General features: G+C 35.7%; 1 protein-coding gene across 5 annotated transcripts in view; it reads left to right on the top strand.

Annotated features, from left to right (window-relative positions):
* LOC129750170 (protein mothers against dpp) overlaps positions 1–22,387 on the top strand; it is an 86,094-nt gene extending 63,707 nt beyond the window's left edge. For 4 of the 5 annotated variants that reach the window (XM_055745423.1, XM_055745425.1, XM_055745424.1 and 1 more), the window contains 2 exons: positions 17,294–17,577; positions 17,664–22,387. In XM_055745423.1, the coding sequence (XP_055601398.1) occupies positions 17,308–17,577; positions 17,664–18,815 (1,422 nt within the window). In that variant the 5' untranslated portion in view covers positions 17,294–17,307 and the 3' untranslated portion in view covers positions 18,816–22,387. Of the gene's footprint in view, positions 1–4,138; positions 5,285–17,293; positions 17,578–17,663 lie in introns of those variants that run through there. The other variant, XM_055745422.1, reaches the window with a different exon arrangement.
* The last annotated feature ends 1,997 nt before the right edge of the window (positions 22,388–24,384 follow it).

Below are 24,384 nucleotides of genomic sequence, written 5' to 3'. Positions count from 1 at the left end.
CAGGCGAAATTCGGGCATTTTTCAATGAAATCCGGGCAACCGGGCCGGGCCGGACTGTTCCCAAATGGTGTATTAATTATTCGGGCAAACCCGGATAAAACCGGACAATCTGGCAAGCTTATTATAGTATGATTATGACCTTATTGTAGTATGATTAAGGTTGCCAGATTGTCCGGTTTTCCCGGGTTGGCCCGAATATTTAATACAAAATTTAGGAACAGTCCGGCCCGGCCTGGTAGCCCGGATTTAATTGAAAAATGTACGGATTTTACCCGGATTTATTCACTTTATTTGGTAAATAAAACTTAAAAATGCAAATTGTATTGTAATTTTTTTTTATTTATGCCTCCAAAACGAATTTTTAAGTAAGGTTTGTAAAAATAATCATGAAAGATTTTTGGGAAGCCTAAAATACTATTTAAAATCTGTGGATGAGTTCTTATGGAATTATTTCTGGGTTTCGACAGAATTTGTTCGGATATTGAACGGATATTTGGTCGTCAATTTTGAAAACAAATGCCCGGTATTTTGCCCGGTTTTTAGATATAATTATTAATTTATAATCCATAAAAAGTGCGAAAATCGGTCATCAAGGTTCAAAAACGCTTTTCTTGATGTTAACTTTTTAAACAGTTTTTATTTATTCAGTCATTGAGATTAACATATTAAGAAACAATTACTCGATGTGTTCACTTTCGTTCCAACCAATCTCTCCAGGCGATATCTGAATCGGGAGCATACCTTCGCAATATAAACCTCTGACATTGAAGCTCACGCCTCAAAGATCTTTCAGAAAATTGACACTTGAGTGAGAGGATCCACAGGCTTTCGCTTGAACATACGCCCATATCAAAAAGTCGAGAGCAGAGATGTCAATTGGCCTGATTTTTCAGGATTTGCCTAATTTTTGAAGGTCTATCCTGATAACCTCGTTTTCCCTGATTTTTGGAAATAAGCCTAATTTTGCCTGATTTTTTGGTTTTCACAGATAATGTGTACAAATCTGTTCAAAACTCAATAGAAATTCAATGCTTGCTCGTCGTCATTCCAGCCTTGAACTCAATAACTTCACACTTGGTGTCCTGAACTCGAATTTTTTATCAGATTTTGTCTATCGCATCCAGTTTTACTGACCCAGCAAACATTTTAGAAGGTATATCGCAGGAACAACATAATTATTAAAACATATATACTAGAAGGAAAAAATGTATAGAACTTACCAAAATAGCATACCAAAATAGCATATAGCTACAAAAGTGGAGGCAATATATCTACAATGACAAGATTCCAACGATTCGATTTCGAAATAATTTGAGTGAAACGAAAAAAAAACATATTTTCGAGTTCACTAAACTGCTTTCCGTTTCAACTTTTTTTTGGCAAAGTTTGTCGTAAATGAATGATTAAAAAATCACTCAATACCAACGTGTTTACGATGGTCATTGAAAATGTGTTACAAATTATAATTTAATGTTAACTGAAGATAAGGCATTAAAAACATAGAACAGTTTTATAATATATCAATCATTGAAATCTTTTTATTATTTTTTACTTCTATGCTGAAGAGTGAAGACTGCAAAGCGTTTTAACTTATTCTTTGAAAAATATCTATAATTTATTTTGGTTTGAAATTTCATCGGAATTTCGTTTTCAATAAAATTTCTTGAACTTCAAAATTCAAAGTCAAAATTACTATATTTTCCTGATTCTAGAAAAATTGCGTGAAATTAGATGTCAATACAATAGGCAGCCCAGCAAACAAAAAATCGCATGAGAAATGATAGCTCAAATCGTTGACAATGTTAATGCAAATCGCAATTCCAACGAAATAAGTAAACGATCGTAAAAATTTTTACCTCAAGTCGGTATAATTCGGATATGATAAAAAGTTCGCCATGTTCGCAAATTTGTTCTCCCGCACCGGATTCAAGTGAGAAAACAACCTTGTTGTTCACTCTGCGATTAGCAGTGTAACCAGATTGCTAAAAATCAGATGGTTGATTTGAAAATATTGTCCAATGAGAGAAGCAGCAAATATGGTCGCTGGCTACGGTTTACATGCATTGAGAGCAAAACTTGCGCTCTCTCTCATACTTTCAGGATGTAGGGGAGATGGGGGCATAATGGCCACCTTAAGGAAAACGCTTATTTAACCATAGAGAACAGCTGTTATATGTGAATTACATCATTGTTTCGTGTTCAGAAACTCAAATAGTCTATTGTCTAATTAGATGAAACTTGAAAAAGTAGATAAAAACGTTTAAAAATGCATTTTAAAAATTTTTGCCGAAAGCTGAAAACCAGTCACTGTAGAAGCATAATGAGAAACCTCCCGAGGCAGTATGAGCACCATTATTGAAGGCATAATGAGCGTTTTCTACCGGGGATTCTAGCAGCAAATTCGACTCGATGAAGTCAACTGATTAATAGAGCTACAGCTTGACTTGTATCGTCTGACGATTTGGCCTATTGGTTAGATGTCGGAGAGGTAATCAGTAGGCTTGAGTTCGATTCCTGGTCGAGGTGATTTTTTTTCATTTATCATTCATGATCATGATTGCACTAAACGATGAACGATTCATCAAATAAAGCAATAACAAAATAATCTAGGTCAGTTTGTAGAATTCAAAGAATGAACACATGCTCATACATTATGTTTCTGGTATTTTGTTTGACGGATGATGCTTTGATGCTATTAGCCGTATAATGTAACAATAAAAAAAATCAATCATGAATGGTATGTGCAAAAAAATCCCCTCGAACAGGAATCGAACTCGAGTCTACTGATTACGTCTCCGACACCTAACCAATAGGCCAAATCGACAGACGAAACAAGCCAAGCTGTAGCTCTATTGTTCAGTTGACTTCATCGAGTTGAATTCGCTGCTAGATTCCCCGGCAGAAAATGCTCATTATGCCTTCATTGATAGTGCTCTGTTCGCCTCTAGTGAACAAATTAAAGTAAAAACGCGTTTTAAAATTGATTAAAGTGAAAAATCAAAAATTTTATGATGTTGAAAATTGAGAAACAATGTGTAGATCATGTTGCAGTGCGTACATTTCAAATCAAGATGATTTAAAGGTCATAAAAGCTTATTTGGTGGTGCTCAAAAATTATAATATTTTCGTCACTTGAGAACCTAGCTGGTTATTATTTAATATTTCTGTAAAGATGAAAAGGATATTTCTTTTTTGATGAAAAATTAATACTATGGGTAGTACGAAATAAGTCCTTATGAAAATTTGTTTAAGAAAATACATACTTATGTAGAAAAAAGGAGTGTTCATTATGCCCTGGGTGCTCGTTATGCCTCATCTATCCTACGAATAAGGTGTTGAATATCGTCCAATTTGTATAATTATTATCGCTTAAGCCACAAGTTAAAAATATGAACGTATATTGCCTCCACTTTGGTAGGTAAATGCTGTTTTTTCGAGTTTTATGCGATGATTCTATTATGCATATGAAATGTATAACAAAGTTTGTTACGAAATATATCTACAAAAATGTTTGTTGGAAGCTTTCGATAGTTCTAAAAATCAATTAATTTTTCAAACTTGAAATTTATGAGCAAAACTGACTATTGCGCTCAATATAATTATTAGTTCTTTAAAAATACTTGTGTTATCTAAGCATTGCTGACCAAATCCACATGAAAGTCTTCTAAACAAATTCAAAAGTTACTGGAAAATTCGCAAATCTCACTATCAGCCTTCTTTTACAAGGAGCCACTCAGGTACCATTCGAAGTTCCGTTGCCGCAAATCAAAACCAATCCCATCGGATTCCTAGTAAGTAGAGGCAAGCAACGGGTTTAGTTGGGCGTCACTAACTGCTGCAACTCTTTTGGAGCCATCACTATTTGCTGGGGAACAGGACAATACGCGATCGCGTAAACAAGTTGGAAGTGCGGTTTTCGACGAGGAACTTTGTGGAGAACGATGACGATAATGATACCCGACCGACGCTGATCATCGTCGGATGGATGACGGCCGATGATGATGGAAAAGCTGCTGTGCATAAACTACACCCATAGATTAGACTTACTTACTTATATTGTAGAACCGATTGAACGCGCGCGGTAGAAGTTTGCGCGGTTTCTGATTGTTTTGGTTAGTCTACGGCCGGCCTTTGCGCCTAGCGGATCGATTCCGAGTTGTTTGCGCTGCCGAGAGAGGCTGATCAGAGCGATATATTGGAACTCCTCACTAGTATAGTGATTAAAATCTTCTGCAGGCGTACGCAGGCTGACGTTTCGAGTGAAACAGAAAACGAGTGCACGGTAGTCCAGATGGACTATAGGACTTAATAGAACCGTATGTTGTGTATCGTTGATTCAAAAGTGGGAGAGAGTACAAACAACAAGCGATATTGGAGGCTGATAATGATTGCGCGCGCGCTCGTGTTTTGTATAGAAGATTAAAAATAAACAATGTTGATAGTTGATAGTTGCACCGGTTAAAAAGAGGGTGGAAATCGTGGCAAAGTGGCGCTATGTTTTTGGTGAATGTTTACATTGACGGATATGTACTATAAGAAATTTGAAGTGTTATCCATTCTTTAAAAAAATATTCATTTGCAAATTGTGTGTTCACTGTGTATCTGACTTTTATCAGTCCTGATTTCAATTGAAGTTTCTATCACCCTTTCGTCATAATTCAAAAAACAAGACTCCATAATCATCATCAGCATCAGTCTTTTGGAGCAAACAGTGCCGTGATTGTGCTGACACCAACTTTATGTCTCTGAAAGTGCTGAATTTTCCTTTTTGATCTCTCGAGTTCGTTCGCCGTTCTGAAACGCTTTAGCCCAGTGATCCAGACGTCTCAAAGAGTGTACTCGTGTTCCGATACGTTGCTGCATAGAAGTATCTACACAACAACCGCAGTGTAAATTATGAAAACGCCTAGAAGACAACGATGTCTTTCAAGTTTTTCCTAAGTCAAGAAGTGTAACGAATTATATATGAAGCAACAAAAATAAGAAAAAAAATATGAACCCCGATTGCAGTGTGTGTACTACTGATGGAAGTCATAATAAATGCAACTACTAATAGTGTCAGCCCATCGAATAAGGGGCATCGAGCTGCAACCAGTTACACGTTACGGTGCTCCTGATCTACTTTTGACAGAGAGTTAAAAAAGAGTGAGAGAGAGAAGAAAAAATTATAATTTATCAAACTGTGAAGAATATTGGAGGCGAAGAACTTGTGGGGCGAAGACGAAGAAGGGAACCTGAAGGAAGCTGGCAGAGATTTGATGAAAAATGGCAAATTACACGAATGGTTAGTGTTGGAAGTATTGCCCACGACGGGTTTGATATATTAATCGTTGTCGCCCATCGAAGTCGAAGTCTCGAGATATGTGTGTCGAAGTGGGATTCCATCATAAATCATGCCGAGATTATTTGGTTGGGTGCATGCTTCTGAGCACAATGTGCAGCAAACGTCTATGTTTGATATGCAACTTTTCGTCAAGTCTGATATATGTTGACTTGACTTTTAATTTTTAGTTTCTACACTGCCCCTACTCGTATAACAGTCCCATATGAATTTTCGTTATTTTTCATCTATCCTGACAGTTCGTCATTTTGAACATAGGACTTCAATATGAAACAATAAAAAAAGATATATTATTCTAGAAATTTCGACAAAAATATCAGCTCGTGGCTGTCCCATATGAGATATACCCGCATAACAGTCCCATATGTGAAATACCACTGATTTAGTTACTTTTTCAATGTTTCTTTCGGCGAATAGTCTTTGATTTATTACTTTGAATCATTTAAAAAAGTTTTAACTCACTTGATGTCGAATTATGCACACTAGTTTTCGAAGGCAGGTCAGTAAGAAGGAAGGAATGTCTTCCTGAGCGAAAAACTATAAGATGCATACAAAAATCGTAAAAAGAATTACCTTACAATGTGGAATTCACGATATTTTTCTAAAAGTATGTTTCTTTCCGGAAAATTGCATTTAGAAGCTCGAAAATGATCAAATTTAAGTCTTAGAAAGTAGCTTGGTGAGAAAAACATATCCTGTATGGGACTGTTATGCGAGTAGATTTGAAAAAGGTTTCAAATATGCTCGCATAACAGTCCCATAACGAATAAAAATGGTGCTCCCGACCTTACCAATGACCCTATTTCGAAATTTTCAGGTCTTACGATTTATTATGACAACCTAAAACACATTCCATCAAACGATTTTCGTTTATGCTGAAAGTTCGGATCACAATTTAAAAATATATTCCAAAACAGAAAAAGCTGATTTTCTCGCTTGCTTGTTTTTGCATATGGGACTGTTATGAAAGTAGGGGCAGTACAGTATTTATATCAAGGAGCAAATTCCGAAAACCACGAACAACCTAGGAATAAAAGTTGAGTTTTCTAGGTTTGGCTCTTCGTAAATTGAATTCTTGCGGCTTTAGCATTTTCAGAGAAAGCTAAAGTATATTTTTCATTTCCTTTTTTATACGCTTAGGTCTAGGAAAGAAGCTTTGAAACTTAATCTATTAGTTATTTGGTCGAAAAGGAACCCTCAACCGTGCTTAATTTTTAAAGTAAATATTTATATCGGTAACAAATATGAACGTTTCTAAATTAGTTTCTCTCGTTTTGAATACATTCGGACTGTGGGAACTGTCGAAAGCTAAATTAAATATTCAAGAAAATTTGTACAAGCTACAGTATTATGCACCATTCTGTTCGTTGAGCTTACGCACTCCTCTAACTGCTCGCGATAACAAAAGCTGAATTTGCTAAGATGGTCTTCTAGGTACAACAATCATGCCTATCAAACAAATTGGTTCTATATTTTGCGCAAATCCGTCAACAAAAGAATCGTCTTGTAACATCATAAGTTCAATACAAGACATACACAGCATTTTTGTGCTGTAAATTTTGCTGGGTTTTGTCCCGCTGGTTTTCCAGCAAAATTTTCAGCAATAAAGTTTGCTGGAAAGACCAGCGTACTCAACCAGATTTTCTAGAAACCTACAAATGTTCTGTTCATATTGATTTCTTTTCATAAATATTGCTTTTCATTCGTATTTCACAAAATAAAAAAAAATCAGTATGTGATATATTTGAGAAATGAGATTTGCTAACGAGCCAACAAATTTTTCGTTAATATTAAGGGGGGAGTAGGGTCTAACGGGTAAAAAAAACACCATTTTCACGATTTTTTTTTTTAGAGTTATCGTTCAAACAAATGTATTTAAATTTTTTGCATTATACGAAGCATTGTCAAAAGAACATTTAGTAATTTTTTCGTAGAAAAATATTGGAAAATGAGCCGGTGACGGAGCACTTTCGAGGATGCCTTTTAGAAAACAGGATTTGCGGTGGACACTGTATCTCAGCAAAGAATCATCTGAAATCAAAAAATCAGAGCAAAATATTTTTAATAGATGTTTTTCTGGACCCCAACGGTTTTATTTAACTTAGTATATTTTTTATGAAATTTTTGTGGCTGTTTGAAGTAAAAACTACGATTTTTCACGAAAAAATCTGCCATTTTTTATCTGTAAAATCTCCCCAAAGTAAAAAAAAAAGAAAATCGTTGGGGTTTGGTATTTTATATGTAGAAAATATGTTCCAAATTTGAAAAGAATCGGTGAAGTAGTTTTCAAATGACGATGTCCACTGACTTTAAAAATGTGCTTTCGAGAAAAACGCGTTTGAAGTTTCTGCCGCCGAATTCTTGCAGTATTAGATAAGAGGAGATAAAGGCCTATAATTTCTACATTTTTGCTCCTATTGACTTGAAAATTTGACAAAACATTCTTGAAATGTTTTACAATAAGAAAATAAAAAAATAAAAAAATCTATTTTTTGAAAGTGTTAAACCCTACTCCCCCCTTAAAAGAAACCAAAAAAAACGAAATTTAAAAATCTTATAAAAAAGATGAATGTTTGTAAATGCCTGTGTTTCCTCCAGTAGAGATTCATTTGAATACCTAATTATTTTTTGTTACCTACTACACTCAAGATTTTGAATTCTGTATCATTCTTTTTAGATTTAGTAGGGGAACATAAGAGTAGCAATCTTGGCACCCAAATGATGCCAAAACCTCCTAAGCTTATCCCAAATTCAAATTTCGGTTACAGTTTACAAAATTTTCCCATTTGTTGGTAGAAATGCATTACTTGAATATTAAATGAGATTGAACTCATATCCATTTTATCAAAATCAAAATTGATTTCTGTGTTCATATTTCGCATTTCTAGTGTAGGACTCTTGATTTCGTTTCGCATCATCATAAAAAAAAATAGAATTTTAAAAGTGTTTTGAAATCGGAATTCAAATTTTCTTATGCATATCAACTAAAAATTGTATCCATGATTTTTAAACTCATATGCATTAAGATAATTGTTTTTTGAATACGGACAATTATCTTCCTTGATTTTTGTTTCATATTCAAATTCGAAGATCTTAATATTAATTCTTATGCAAAATTCAAACATAATACACCTTTAAAATGGCTATCCAGAAATAAAACTTCAGAATCCGATTCGTCATTCGAAATTCATATTCTAATTCAGATCCTTATCTCAAATTAAAAAAAATAAACATTAATTCAGGTTAAAACCCAAAACATCAAAATTAAAATACTTGATGAATTCCTAAATTTCCCTAAATATAATTGCAGGAACTTATTTTTTTTAATTATTTATTTAAAAAAAATAAATTACAGTTTTATCAAGAACCAAATTTCTTACTTATATCTTGAATTTAATTCGAGATTGCAAGAATCAGGTTTCAACCGCAAAATTTAAATCAATAAATTTCACTTTTAAAAATTTGATTAATTTTTATTAATAGTTAAAATCTTTGCATTTGCGCGAGAGTTTGATAGATTTTACTTATTTGATCAAAGTATAGAACAAGTTTTAAAAAACTTCAACAAAAGAACTGTGCATCAGCACAGGGGGTAAAACTTCCTGATCTATTATATGATGGGCACTGTTCAGCGCTCGGTTGAGATCGGATGAGCCAATCGACCCAAAAAAAGTCTTTGTATTAAACGAGATTGGTTTGAAAGTTACTGTTGAATCGACGAGAAGGGACTCATCATGTTTAATCCAATATTGTGAATTTAAATAAAATTTTTAGAAACGTCGCTGGTGGACTGGCAACAAAACACAGACTTCCGACAATCTAGTACTTCACTTCTCTTAGTCGGAAGTCTTTCGGAAGTCGGAAGTCCGGACCTCCGAAGTAAAATTCCCAAGCAACCAAAAGTACGGATAACATTCCTCTATCAGGCTTGATCAGCTTAATCGAGTATGCTAATACAACTTCTTTTCAGCTCAATTTTTAAGTAGTTAAACGAACTTTAAAGTTGACAAAAAATTCGCATAAATCGCCAAACAACTTCTAAGCAGCTTCAAAATCCACTTTATAAGCAGCATAAAAAATCGAAAAAAAAACTCTTTCGCTCCGTCAATTGCCTTCTCAAGTCCGCTAATTTGATTCATATTAATCAACCATATTTGTTACTAACTCACATTACGTTTAAAAATCATGTTCTTACCAAGCCTCGAACCCAAGGTCCCCGCTTGAAAGTCGAGATCCATACTTATTGCCCTATATGAACATCATGAGTAGGCAACGATTTTACTCGATGTGATGATTTTCTTTAAAACGACTTTCAGGTTCTAAATTTCTTAATTCCCACTTTCAAGTTGTTAATAAGTTCTTCCGGAACTAAATGTGTACTACACATTGTTGTTTCCTAAGTAACGATGTTTTTATTTATGCAAACACGTGTTGAAGTTCGGAAAAAGTAGATTTAAGCCTTTGAATCTACTTTAAAGTTTCTATAATGCGAAGTTGCTTTTGAACGCCCGTTGGAACTAATTAAAAACTTTTAAGTTTACAAAGTAGTACAACTAAGATTTTTTACGAACTATTGAGCTGTACAAAAAGACTTGCAACTCTTTGATAGCTACTTGATTTTGAAAAAAATGAGAAGTACGTAACAAGTAGATTGTTTTTCTTCATGCAAACTTTAAAGTTCCCAAAAAGTAGAGACAGGACCAAGACAGAAACCAAAACAGTACTTTACAGCTTTTTTTGAGTATCGGCTGAACTTGATAAAGAATGAAGTTTCATGGACCTCGAAAAAGCATTTTGAACAGCAAAAAAGTTCCACAGAACTTTTGTACAGCTATATATGAACCTGTTAGTTCGTTCCTTAAGTGATTTTCGAACCTTTGGTTGCTTGGGTTTAGTGCTGGCGCTATTATATCAGTTATCAAGCCAATAAAATATCGTTTAAATTTAGAGGAAAAGGGGGCGTTCCAGGCTTTTTTCGTCAACTAAACTTTTAGCTGTGTACATCATTCTGTTCAACAATTAGTTTTTCACATGATTATATGATTCAATTGTTACTGTGCACTTTCTGTTGCGTTCTCGAATGTTACAAGGTTTTTTTTTTAAATATATTGCAAGTATTTAGGGGAAATTGGGGCAATTAGGAATACATTCAGCGGTGTCCATTATTTAATTCAACAGTAGATTTTACACATGTTTTATTGTTTTTGTACCTTTGCTGATGCTTTCTCATTTATTATTACGTCTTTTTGGCACATATTGTATGAGTTTATGAATGAATTTAATGAAAATGTTGAAAAAACGGGACTTTTCTCGTCAACTGAATACTAAGCGGTGATCTTAATTCGATTCAACAATGAGTTTTCCACCTGATTCAGTGTTTTTGCATCTGTTCATTTGCGTTTTCGGTTTGGCCACCCACACGCTCTTTTTTTTTAAACTCAAAATTAAGTAGTTTTGGTTCAAAACAGCACTTCGGTGGCTTCCCTCAACTTTGAGTTTGACTGGGCAATAGCAAAACTAAATTCTGATAGGCATACTCAATATTAAGTTTGGCAGCCGAACTCGAATTTATCCTTTTTTTTTCGAGGGTAGCTGATTTTCAGGGAATTGAAGAATGATTAAAATTTGTTGTACCCGGATGTTGCTGTTCCAGTACATTGCATTGCAATTACAGAGCGGTGGAAAGTTTTGACATTCCCGGTCAAAGAAAACTTCCGGATGTTACTCCGGTTACTTCCGGAAGTAAACAACATCCGGAAGTTTCCGGACATTTCAAGCCGCTCACCATATGATGACAATGGCGGACAGAATTTTACGCTGACACGGTGAACATGCATTTCATTATGAAGTTCCTTCATAGTCTTCCGGTAATTGTTCCGGAACGACAAAATTTTGCGACGTGTTCGTTGGTTGCTGTTCCGGTTCGGACTGAACTCGCTAAGTGTTTTCAGTCCAACAAAGAGAGTTCAATTTTTAGTTCATAAGGTCGAACTCAGCTTTGATCCCTCGCCGAAGGAAAAAAAGGGATCAATTTTGAGTTCGCAGTTCGAACTCCGTTTTGATCCATCGCAAGGAGGAAAAAGGGTACTTAACTTTAAGTTCATAGAATCGAACTATGTTTTGAACCTCGGTCATACTTAATTTTGAGTTAAAAAAAGAGCGTGCATGGTTTAGTAGAACATGGGTGGCCAACATTTTCAGCAGTGGGCCAAATTTTAGAAATGAGATTTGACTGCAGGCCAAGACAAAATTTTAGCATTTTTTTCCATTTATTTTTTTATTAATATTTTTAAACATATTCATTTCATTAATGTAATAGAGTAACACATAAGAATAAAAAGTAAAATATCCCAAATTTTCAAAGAACTAATGGTATTTCTATTACATTATTTCAATGTTTGTATGAGATATTAGAATAGATATGCAGAAAAATTTGAAAAACAAAACAAATGTTTTTCTGAAAAAATATTTTTTGGAGAATAAATAGTTATAATTTCTACAGATTATGTAATCAAACAATTAAAAATCTAACAACATCTTCCAGCACTAAACGAACTATGTTTAGTTGAAATTTTTAAAAAAGTAAAAAACAAATTAGCAACGAGAATTATGTTTCAACTTTGATGAGCTTCAAAGGCGAATAACTTCGCCTTTTTTCAGTCGATTTCAAGATATTTATGAAAGCAATTTTGTACGTCATAAAGTTCAGTTGTAAATGCAATGCGAATGCATGCTTACTGTTAAAATCATTGTCTCAAAAAATTATTAACTGCCCTCCTTTTTCTCAGAATTTAACGGTTTAATTTTTTTTCTGTGAACCACACCATAAACATTGACGAACTTCAAGCTAGTCTACGATCTGAAATAACCACTATAAATCTCGTAATTCTGGCCAGTGGTATGCAGAATGCCCGCAAAAGAGCTGCTTTTTGCTTATCATTTGGGAGTGGTCATTTTATCGACGTTGTATGTTTTATAAAACTATGCCAGAGAAAATTGACGAAATTTTCCATCAATCCTCTGAAACTCAACCCCGCCTTTAGACGGGGTTACTAAAATCGACATTTAACCAAACCCAATCAATATTTTAATTTACTGTATTGCGCAAAATTTACAAATCTCAGGAAAAATCAATTTGACAGTCGCGAAACAATTATGTAACTCACTTAATATACATAGCTGTTTTTTATGGTTAAATAAGCGTCCTTCTTAAGGTAGCCATTATGCCCTTATCTCCCCTATGCGCAATTTATTAATGCTATTAATAACTTATCACATAATTAGAAAAATGCAATACAAGTAGCCGACCGGGTATTACATTAAACATTAAACATAACGCCAAACTATCCGTGCTACAAAAGCTTGTATGGAAAAAAATTGAGCAAAGATGTATTGTGTTTCGCCAACTGAGAAGATGAAATAAGGCTAGAGACAGTTTGTAATATCGCGTTTAACATGTTTTAATCCAATCAAGTTGTTTTTCGTACACTTGGTTCTCCCACATCTTTTGCACTAGCGTAATTTTTTTTTTTGAGCGAGATTTTTTCCCACGTATTCTTTACCCTTAATACCAAAGGTTGTACATCATCAATCGAATAAAAACAAAAAAAAAAACAATCATACCGCTAACCTGTTCTTCGAAAATAAATACCATTAACAGCTGTCAATTTCGCACCTTTTGCAAAGTGTCGCCGCATTCCACATCTGGCGCATTCCTGTGCCTATTTTGTGAAACAATTTACCATACTAGAAACGTATGTGACAAAACGGCAGCAAAAGCTTGAGAAAAGTTTGCGAAAGTGATTGGTATAAACATTTTACATACCAAAATATGTGAAAAAAAAGTTAACAGACTGAACAAACGAAAATTTGAAACGCATTCTCGATAATAATACTAGTAAATGATCACCTAATCTGTGTCCTTTTAAAACGCATTACAATAATTAACGGCTGCGGATCAGTTAAACCGAATCCGATTTCGTTACCGCATTTCTCTTTTATCGTGTCTAGTTGGAAACAAACCAAGTTTCGGGCAAATGTAAAACTTGAAACGAAGTGTACCTAATTGTAACAACGACGACGTTCATAATCGCTGATTAATGACACACATTAATGTCATGAAAACTTCCTCAATTTCCATACGCATAACGCAAATTTATTCGAAATGACCCCCCTACGCATTTTTTTTTTCGTAATAACTTAATGAACTGAACCGGTATCTCCTAGTACAATTATTCGCCTTTGCCTCTGATGTGTTTGATTGAAGTAACTAGGTGAAACTAAAACGCACTTCGCTACTAGGCACAAAGTGGTGGCGAGCGACAGATTGTCTAGCAGAATTCTGATCTGGCAGCTGTCTACTTACTAACATCGCGAATTCATTAATTGGTCGAGGGTGTGGGGGTTTTCTAGTTTTTACTTATTTTTCATCTGGCCCGGAGCGAAACTTTTCTAGTCGCTGCCCTTTAATTTAACACCTGTTGTTGGTGGGTTGGCGTAGAAATTGCTCAAGGATGTTGTGAATTAGGGTAGGTTTTTTTTTCGTTAGAATTGGAAGCAAAAGGGCCAGTATAGAAGGGTAGTATTATTTTTTTTAACTGAAGTTAAATAAATACCTGAAATATATTTCCCGAAATTTTGTTCAAAATGTATCAAAAAATGGCCAGATTCTTGGAAAGGGCATTTTGAGTTCAATGATTTAAGTTGGATGAGAGTACTCAATCAAGCTAAGCTAAGCTAAGCTAAACTGCCAGACAATTGTTGGAAAAAATGTTTTTAGAAAAACGCCAAATTTGTCGTTAACTTGTTAAATTCTTAACTTCTTTACAAAGCGATCCAAAGAAGCAAATTGAAAGTCTATTTTAAAATGTTGAAGGCTATTAAAACTTTCTTATCTTACCTTCTTATTTTTAATAGCGTTTCTTATAACTTCTATTGTTTGTCATTTTGAACAGAAAAGCTTCAGTACAGCTTCATGATAGTTTTAGTACAATTTCCGCAGTATAGCTTCAGTACAATTTCTCCAGTATAGCTTCAGTACAATTTCTTCAGAACAGTTACTTCAGTACTTCTTCCATACAGCTTACGTAGAGCTTCGATATAGCTTCAGTACAGTTTCATATAGCTTCATATAGCTGTATAACTTCAGTACAGCTTGAGTACAGTTTCAGTATAGCTTTAGTACAATTTCAGTATAGCTTCAATATAGCTTCAGTATAGCATCGATATAGCTTCAGTACAATTTTATATATGTTCAATGTAGCTTCGGTTTATCTTCAGTATAGCTTCAGTACAGCTTCAGTCTAGCTTCAAAAGAGCCTTAGTATAGCTTCAAAAGAGCTTCAGTACTGTTTCAGTACAACTGCAATACAGCTTCAGTATAGCTTCAGTACAGTTTTAGTATAGCTTCAAAAGAACTTCAGTATAGCTTCAGTACAATTTCATATATATTCAATGTAGCTTCAGTATAGCTTTGATATAGCTTTGGTACATCTTCAGTATAGCTTCAGTAAAGTTTAAGTATAACTTTAGTATAGCTTCAGTTCAGCTTCAGTAGAGTTTAATTACAGCTTCGGCACAGCTTCAGTATAGCTTAAAAAGAGTTTCAAAAGAGCTTCAGTATAGCTTCAAAAGAGTTTCAAAAGAGCTTCAGTATAGCATCAAAAGAGCTTCACTATAGCTTCAAAAGAGCTTCAGTATAGCTTGAGTATAACTTCAGTACAGCTTCAGTATAGCTTTTGTACCGCTTCAGTATAGCTTCAGTATAGTTTAAGTACAAATTTTGTATAGCTTCAGTATGGCTTCAGTACAGCTTAATTGTAGCTTCGGCGCAGCTTCAGTATAGCTTCAATAGAGCTTCAGTATAGCTTCAAAAGAGCTTCAGTATAGCTTCAAAAGAGCTTCAGTATAGTTTCAGTATAGCTTCAGAAGAGCTTCAGTATAGCTTCAAAAGAGCTTCAGTACAATTTCATATATATTCAATGTAGCTTCAGTATAGCTTTGATATAGCTTTGGTACATCTTCAGTATATCTTCAGTATAGCTTTAGTATAGTTTAAGTATATCTTTAGTATAGCTTCGGTATAGCTTCAGTTCCGCTTCAGTAGAGTTTAATTATAGCTTCGGTACAGCTTCAGTATAGCTCCAAAAGAGCTTCAATATAGCTTCAAAACAGCTTCAGTATAGCTTAAGTATAACTTCAGCACAGCTTCAGAATAGCTTCAGTACTGTTTCAGTATAACTTCAATACAGCTTCAGTACAGTTTTAGCATAGCTTCAGAAGAGCTTCAGTACAATTTCATATATTTCAATGTAGCTTCAGTATAGCTTCGATATAGCTTTGCTATATCTTCAGTATACTTTAAGTATAACTTTAGTATAGCTTCAGTATAGCTTCAGTTCAGCTTCAGTAGTGTTTAATTATAGCTTCGGCACAGCTTCAGTATAGCTTCAAAAGAGTTTCAAAAGAGCTTCAGTATAGCTTCAAAAGAGCTTCAAAAGAGTTTCAAAAGAGCTTCAGTATAGCTTGAGTATAACTTCAGTACAGCTTCAGTACAGCTTCAGTATAGCTTCAGTATAGCTTTTGTACCGCTTCAGTATAGCTTCAGTAAAGTTTAAGTACAAATTTAGTATAGCTTCAGTATGGCTTCAGTAGAGCTTAATTGTAGCTTCGGCGCAGCTTCAGTATAGCTTCAAAAGAGCATCAGTATAGCTTCAAAAGAGCTTCAGTATGGCTTCAAAAGAGCTTCAGTATAGCTTAAGTATAACTTCAGTACTGTTTCAGTATAACTTCAATACAGCTTCAGTACAGTTTTAGCATAGTTTCAAAAGAGCTTCAGTTTAGCTTCGATATAGCTTCAGTACAATTTCATATATGTTCAGTATAAGTATAACTATAAGTACAAGTGTAACTTTAGTATAGCTTCAGTTCAGCTTCAGTACAGCTTAATTATAGTTTCGGTGCAGCTTCAGTATAGCTTCAAACGAGCTTCAGTATAGTTTAAGTATAACTTCTGCACAGCTTCAGTATAGCTAGAGTTAAGTTTAAATTAGATCTCTTCAAAGAAACATGGAGTTTCACTGAGATCCTATAAGTGTGTGTTCGTTTTTATAAAGAGTAGAGTAAAGTAGAGTAGAGTAGAGTAGAGTAGAGTAGAGTAGAGTAGAGTAAAGTAGAGTAGAGTAGAGTAGAGTAGAGTAGAGTAGAGTAGAGTAGAGTAGAGTAGAGTAGAGTAGAGTAGAGTAGAGTAGAGTAGAGTAGAGTAGAGTAGAGTAGAGTAGAGTAGAGTAGAGTAGAGTAGAGTAGAGTAGAGTAGAGTAGAGTAGAGTAGAGTAGAGTAGAGTAGAGTAGAGTAGAGTAGAGTACAGTAGAATAGGATAGAACAGCATAAAATAGAGTAATTGAGATAACTGTAAATAATCATTACCCTCAAAAATATGTAGAAATCCTTCGATATTAATAATCTGATAACATATAGGTTAATAAATTGATGTTATATTACAACGATAACTTCCGAATAGGCGGCTGATAAGTAAATAAAACGACTGGTATATTCGCTATCACACCAGTGTTTTTGTGTTTTAACAGCGCTTTTACCTCGACTACAATGTATGCTATCAAACCGGTCCGAATCAAATTGTTAGATAATCGAATTCCGATAAGAGACCATGCGCAACTATTTATCAGCTGCAGTCGCAATCGACGCCATCTATCATTTAAGGGGAAGTTGGGGTCATGTGAGATCACAAAAATAAACCAAAATTTTCAAATGAACTCAAAAAATAATCTTTCCTATCAACCGATATCTATCTATACAACAATATAAATTTAAGACTTAATCAAATTTTTGGTCAACATTTCTATTGTGTGAGAAAAAATGCAATAAGTTATTCAGTTATAAAGTGTTATTTTACATCCAACTTAATATTTTTTCTCCTTTTTTTTCTCTTCCAGATTACTTCTTCGCCATGGATACTGATGACGTGGAATCCTCGAGCAGCAGCACGATGTCCAGCCTGAACAGCCTGTTCTCGTTCACCAGTCCGGCGGTCAAGAAGCTGCTGGGCTGGAAGCAGGGCGACGAGGAGGAAAAGTGGGCCGAGAAAGCAGTGGACAGTTTGGTCAAGAAGCTGAAGAAGCGAAAGGGCGCCATCGAAGAGCTGGAACGGGCCCTGTCCTGTCCCGGGCAGCCCTCCAAATGTGTGACCATCCCCCGATCGCTGGATGGACGATTACAGGTGAGCTTGCCACTCTCATACATTTTTCACATTGTAGTATCGTGTTTATATTTGATTCGATGTTATTATTGTTTTTACCCTTTCAGGTATCCCACCGCAAAGGCCTGCCGCATGTGATCTACTGTCGCGTCTGGCGTTGGCCAGATCTCCAGAGTCACCATGAGCTGAAGCCGATCGAAACCTGTCAGTATCCGTTTAGCGCCAAACAGAAGGAAGTTTGCATCAACCCGTATCACTACAAACGGGTGGAGAGTCCGGTTCTGCCACCGGTTTTGGTGCCACGGCACTCCGAGTTTGCTCCGGGTCATTCGCTGTTGCCCTTCCATCAGATGAATGAACCGAATATGCCCCACAACGTGAGCTACACCAATTCCGGGTTCAATAACTCCCACATTGGTGGAGGCGGGGGTCCAAATTCTCCCATATCTTCCCACATGAGCCCGAATAGTCCCATTTCGTCGGTGTCCAGTCCGGGACCAATCAATTCCAATCCACAAAGTCCGTACGGATCATTGCCAGAGACTCCACCTCCTGCTTACAGTCCACCGGAAGATGGGAACAATGTCGGAGGTAATCAAGACAACAACCAGATGGACACGAACCAGATGCATGGTGAAGTGGCCCCGGTAAGCTATCAGGAACCTCCTTATTGGGCTAGTATAGCTTACTATGAGCTGAACTGCCGCGTGGGCGAAGTTTTCCACTGTAACTCAACCTCCATAATCGTTGACGGCTTCACAAATCCGTCGAACAATTCGGATCGCTTCTGCTTGGGACAGCTGAGCAACGTCAATCGGAACAGCACAATCGAAAACACCCGACGTCATATCGGAAAGGGAGTCCATCTCTATTACGTCGGTGGGGAAGTGTACGCCGAATGTTTGTCGGATTCGGCCATTTTCGTGCAGAGCCGTAACTGTAACCATCATCACGGATTCCACCCGAGTACGGTGTGCAAAATACCGCCTGGTTGTTCGCTCAAAATCTTCAACAACCAGGAGTTTGCCCAGCTGCTGTCCCAATCGGTGAACCACGGATTCGAGGCCGTCTACGAACTAACTAAGATGTGCACGATACGGATGAGTTTCGTCAAGGGCTGGGGCGCCGAATATCACCGCCAGGATGTGACGTCGACGCCATGCTGGATCGAGATTCACCTACACGGCCCTCTGCAGTGGCTGGACAAAGTATTGATCCAGATGGGATCACCTCACAATGCTATCAGTTCGGTGTCGTAAGGAAATGAGGAAATTGTATGGTTGCTGGTGTGATTTTAATCTAGAGCGTGTGACTGTTGTCTTCATTTAGCGGAATTTGCGTTAGTTTAGAGTACAAGTGTGAAACCCCCATTTCTCTACTGTCCTGCTTCTGAAGGCCTTGACGAATGTGAGTTAAAGTAGCAAGAAATATGTTAATATTAAGATGAAGATATGCACCTAGAAAAACTCTGCCGTCTATTGCAAACATGAGTGTGGAGTGAAAGTTTTAGACAAGCTTAGCGTTTCTTTAGCATGCAATACAAAACGATGCGATTTTCCATAATGGTAATCATGCGGTTTGACTTCTTCAATATGCAACCCAATAGATTGTGAGTCATTTCAACCGCAGAGCACTTTGTGGATAGTAACGTATACTAGAATAAGCAAAAACAGTTTTTAAGCCTGCTATTGATTTCATTTCTCCGCAAATGTTCACACAAACAAAATGTGATTCGCTTACATGAAAAAAAGTATAAATCATATGCAACAATGGCACCGCGTTATCCGATTAAGTATTTCATAAAAGTGCAATTATTATAGAAAAGAATCAAAATTACCGATTTATTATTTTTACTGAACGTTATGTTTCGATCGCTGTTTTTTTAATATCTAGGATCAAATCAAAATTTAACATAGATTTTATTTTCCAACGAGCATGGATTTCGTTCTCAAAGAACCTATTTTTATTTGCTAAGTTTATACTGTACCCCAGCCAATTGAAACTGTCTTAAGCAAAATGTGCCTCATTAGTGCTGATCAGTCTATTAGATTTGAAATAGCAACGCCTTTTTTAACCTTTTGTCTATCTCCACAAATTTTAACTCGCTAGTCTCCTCTTACCGTGGCTTCAAAGCCAAAACGTTATTCGTTCGAATAATATTTCCAAGAATGTTTTCATCTCTTATTCTCCTTAAAACCTTCAAAAACACTTCATTACAAACACGTGTATAAGATTCTTATTTGAGCAGCTTGTAAGAGGCTAGCGGCATGAAAAAACTAACAGTTTCAAACATTTTAAGATAGTGAGGTGATCTTTTACTTAAACAATAGACACACGAAGTTGAATTCACTAAGAACCATAGTGTTATATACGGAGGCCTTCCAATGAATGAAAAATTCAAGGATACTTCTTTGAAGATATAGAAACTTTTAAACTGTGCCTAACGAAAGCATACAACAGTGTTGCCATACAGATTTATTTTACAAGGTACATTTTTGTACGCGATATATGCCTTATTATTACACGATTCCAATGCCGAGTGGTCTTAAGTGGTCCAGCAACGCTCTGGTCATTTGTCTAGTACGCATCTGACATTTCGAATGTGCTCTTTGAGGTTTTCTACATCAGGAAAAAAAATGTTTGAATGCTAAACCACAACAGCCAATTGAGTGCGATTAAAAGTTTTTGAAGAAACAGTGCCTATTACATGTTTTTACCGCTTTTCAGATTCACATGTTTAATTTTGATATTCAAATGCAAACGTTAGAAGTATGAATGTTTCGATGCAGTGTATAAATGTCTACGTAAAACAAATCTAGAGCTAGTTAAAATACAAAAAAAACCTTATGGATGTTTGTGTATCAGAGGTAAAAAAAGAAAGAAAATAAAATAAAACAATAATACCAGAAGCATACAAAACAGAACTCTATTTTGCTCACTTAGTGATAGGAAACAAAAAAAAAAACATTAGGAAACTGAAACCGATAACAGTACTGTTTTCGATATTGAAAATAAAAATCTATTTTAAAAACATGCCCACATTTAGCTGAAACTTGAAACATTACCGATATTTAGGTACACACTCCAGAACAAAACCAATTCTATATCATTCACATTTAAGAAAGAGCGCGTATGAGAAATGGCAAGGTCAAAGTCAGAAGATCCCCTAAATGAAGTAAGCAAAACTGCAATCATCAAACAAACATCATTATTTTGCGATCTGGCAAACTAATCGGATTCGGCCGAAATTGTGAGGCAACAATTATCCGACACAGTTGTCTTACTCTACAACAATCCAAAATTCTCAGATATAGATTTATGTGAAAAGGGGAATAAAGGAATACGAACAACTAGCTTGGTTAGCGCTATAAGATAGTAGTGTTCAAAGTTGCAAAAAGAGACATTTTACTTGATAAAGAAATAAACACACAAACAAGTAACAACAAACATACATATGTATATGACAGATAGTTTTTGTGGAAGGATCTAGCCGTTCAAATAGAAAAAAAGACAGACGTCAAAGATCAGAAACTTTACTTGAAATCGTCTGCCTAGTATAAGAGGCCGGTGTGTAAGATTTTAGAAAGACATGATGTGCCTATAGAAGTTCTTCAAAGTTTCAGGTCAAGAGCAAATGCTATTGATAAAATTTTTTTTCAACAAAAAATCAATACAAATTGTTTCAATATATATTTATTCTTTTGAAATCTAAATCTGTTTCTTTTTTTCATTTCTTTTTTTTTCGTTTTACAACGTATTCAATTTTTATACATTGTAGGTATTTACGATCAAATGATATTTTGTATTTTTTTGGATTTTTTTCTATTGTCCAGTACCAAAATATCAGCTAACTATTTTTGAAGGCACATTTTGTCTCACCGAATCAATAAAATCAAACGAATGGCTATAGAAGAATAAAATGGAAACTGCTAAAACTACTTACTTACTTTCGTGGCATATTATTTTTAACACAAGTCGTGAATCGATTCATTGCAACCTACAAGTAAAGTAAAACAAATATATTGCTGTATAATAAACACTCAAGAGCAGAGAAATCTTTAACCTTAAGGATCTAGCAAAAATCGTTAGTGGAAAATGAGCAAAGAGACAAGTAACGGAAGTAATTATAGAAGATATTACCTATTGATAAATGACACATATACAAACAAACAAACACAAATACACACTCACTCACTCATACGCTGACTACGGAATCCATCTTGATCTCATACGTGTTAGGTTTCCCCATTTCATACAAAACTTGTATGTAAATTTTGTTTGAAATATTACCTGAAATTTTTTATACTACTTCAAAGCCAGACTTCAACAGTTTCTTTATTTTCGGCGCTAAAAATCTAAATTGATCGAAATGATGATAAAACTAATCCTTATTTTAAAAATCCCGAACATATTAAATTTTTCCACAAAACAGTTTTTGTACAAGTCGTAATCGTAAAAACGGTAAACCGGAAACACACACTGGAGACAACCGATGATATCGTTTCATTGAATGGGAAATTTCAAACAAAAAGTGGAGGATAAAAATGAAGATTCTGTAAAACTTCTGTGTAACTGAAAGGAAAAAAAATAAAGAAGGAATCGTCTTTGTGTTTACACAAAAAATAACAACAGAGCGTTAAATACACGGAAGGACAGACAGAGAGAAATAAAAATGATAAGATATTGACAACCGATTGCTGCAGCTGGCGAGGAATGATGATGATGGAGAGCGAAATCCGAGAAACACACTATATCATTTAAAAGTAATTGAAACTCTACATCGTAAGCAAATGATGGAATAAATCAATAAAAAGTGTAAAATGATCCCGAACCGTTGTTGTGTTGCGATTGAGAATTTATCTTCGAAAGTCCTACCAAAAGTGAACCGCAGTGATATAGGTAGGTTTTATCTGTTAAAACATTCAAAAGAACAAATTCTGTGAACGCATATAATTAGATCCACTAGGATTGACATTTCTGAATAAATGTATATAATTAGGTATTCTATTTAACTTCAAACACTTAACTTCTAAGACTAATTTTCAGGTGCAAAACGAGATGAAAAGTTGAAGATCTTAACTCGATCTTTAGGAATTTTCTAAGATATTAGAGAGCATTCTGATAATTTATTACAGTTTTACATTTTATTTTTTAAGAGAAGTAAAATTAATATTTCTCTATATATTTATTTTTTAAATTAATACAATAACTTAATTGTCAAATTGTTCAAATTATTTTGGATAATTTATGAGATATCCAAAAGCTACGTAATCATCAAAAACTTATGGTTTCAAAAGCTTTATACTTTGATTCGTTTATTCAAGTTTTTTTTTATTTCCACGCATGCCGATAAAACCAATAAAAAATTCGAGAGTCAAATCTGGCCAGGATGTCCAGATATTGTTGAAAAGTTTCAGGATTTTATTTCAGATTTAATTTCAAATTGCTCGGCACCTATGTCGTATTTTGTCCCAGATTTCACAGGAACCCATTCTTTTTGGAGATAAACGCCCTAGAGAAGCGACAGGTCGTCTTATATCCTTTGGTTATTCGTGACGTTTTGAAAATCAGAGAGATTCCTACTTAAAAAATAACTTGTGATCATCATCTAGATATTTCGTCCGGTTGAAAATAATAGCGTCTTTTTGTTAAAAACTCGACAGAATATGCACAAAAACAACTCGAACCGCCGTTGAGACAGGACGCTTTCTCCTCAGTGCAAAATATCGTCGTTGAAAACCTAACCGCCGCGTGTTTTTTCTCTATCACAGACATCCTTTTTAAAGGATTTTTTTCTAGTGAAAGAAACTTGTGCTCAGTGATAAGTGATCAGTGTTTCCGAATCATTGGGGACAACCCCCCTCCATGGGGCTCTGACCCACTTCCCAGCAGCTCAAATCGGAGAAGAATACCGGATTGGATGGACCCGAAAGGCGAACACGGAGAAATTCAGTTTCTCCTACTGAAACCCACTACCACCGCTAAACTGCCTGCGTATCCCTTCATCATCTCAAAAACCGTTGAGCTCGCTGCCGGTCAAATCGTTGGTGGGCATCCCTTCGACAAAGGGGAATCCTATCTGCTGAAAGTTAGGTCACCGAAACAAGAAGAGAAGCTACTTGCTGTCAACAAGCTAATCGATCCACCCCGATTAATATCACCTTACATCCAACCCTCAACACATGTAAATGCATTGTTACGTGTAAAGAGGTCGCTGGTATTTCAAATCAACAGCTTGCGAGCGACCTTGCCAGCCAAGAGGCCACTAATGTCTACAGATTCCTGAGGAAAAATGACGGAAAGGAGGCCCCCACGGACACGTTCGTACTAACAATTCAAGGCACGACAGCTCCAACCCACATTAGATTCGGCTTCCTTCGAACCCCAACACGCCAATACTACCCTCGCTCTATGATGTGTATGCAGTGCGGAAAGTTTGGGCATACCAAAAAACACTGCAAAAATGCCCCGGTTTGCCTGATCTGCGGAGAACAAATATCCACACAAACCAGTCAGCTGACCCCTAATTGTGTTAACTGCCAAAATCCTCATCCTACCACAAGCCGCATTTGCCCCGTTTTCGTCGGGGAACAGGACCGACCAAGATTAGGACCGACCGTGGGATTTCCCATAACGACGCCGTAAAGGAATATAGATCCCGCCAAAACCAGACCAGCTCCATACAACAGCGACTTAACCTAGCCAGTTCCAGCTCTTCCGTCGATGCCAAGGATCGAGAAATTGCCGAACTACGAAGACAAGTGGCATTCCTCACTGCTCAAATCGCTACTTTTTCCCAACTTGTTAAAGAGAAAGAACGAATCTCAA

Source organism: Uranotaenia lowii, chromosome 2, assembly GCF_029784155.1.
Source record: "Uranotaenia lowii strain MFRU-FL chromosome 2, ASM2978415v1, whole genome shotgun sequence".
In the NCBI taxonomy this organism is placed as follows: domain Eukaryota; kingdom Metazoa; phylum Arthropoda; class Insecta; order Diptera; family Culicidae; genus Uranotaenia; species Uranotaenia lowii.
The sequence above is the reverse complement of the archived record's forward strand: the minus strand, read 5'-3'. Positions and strand labels throughout refer to the sequence as shown.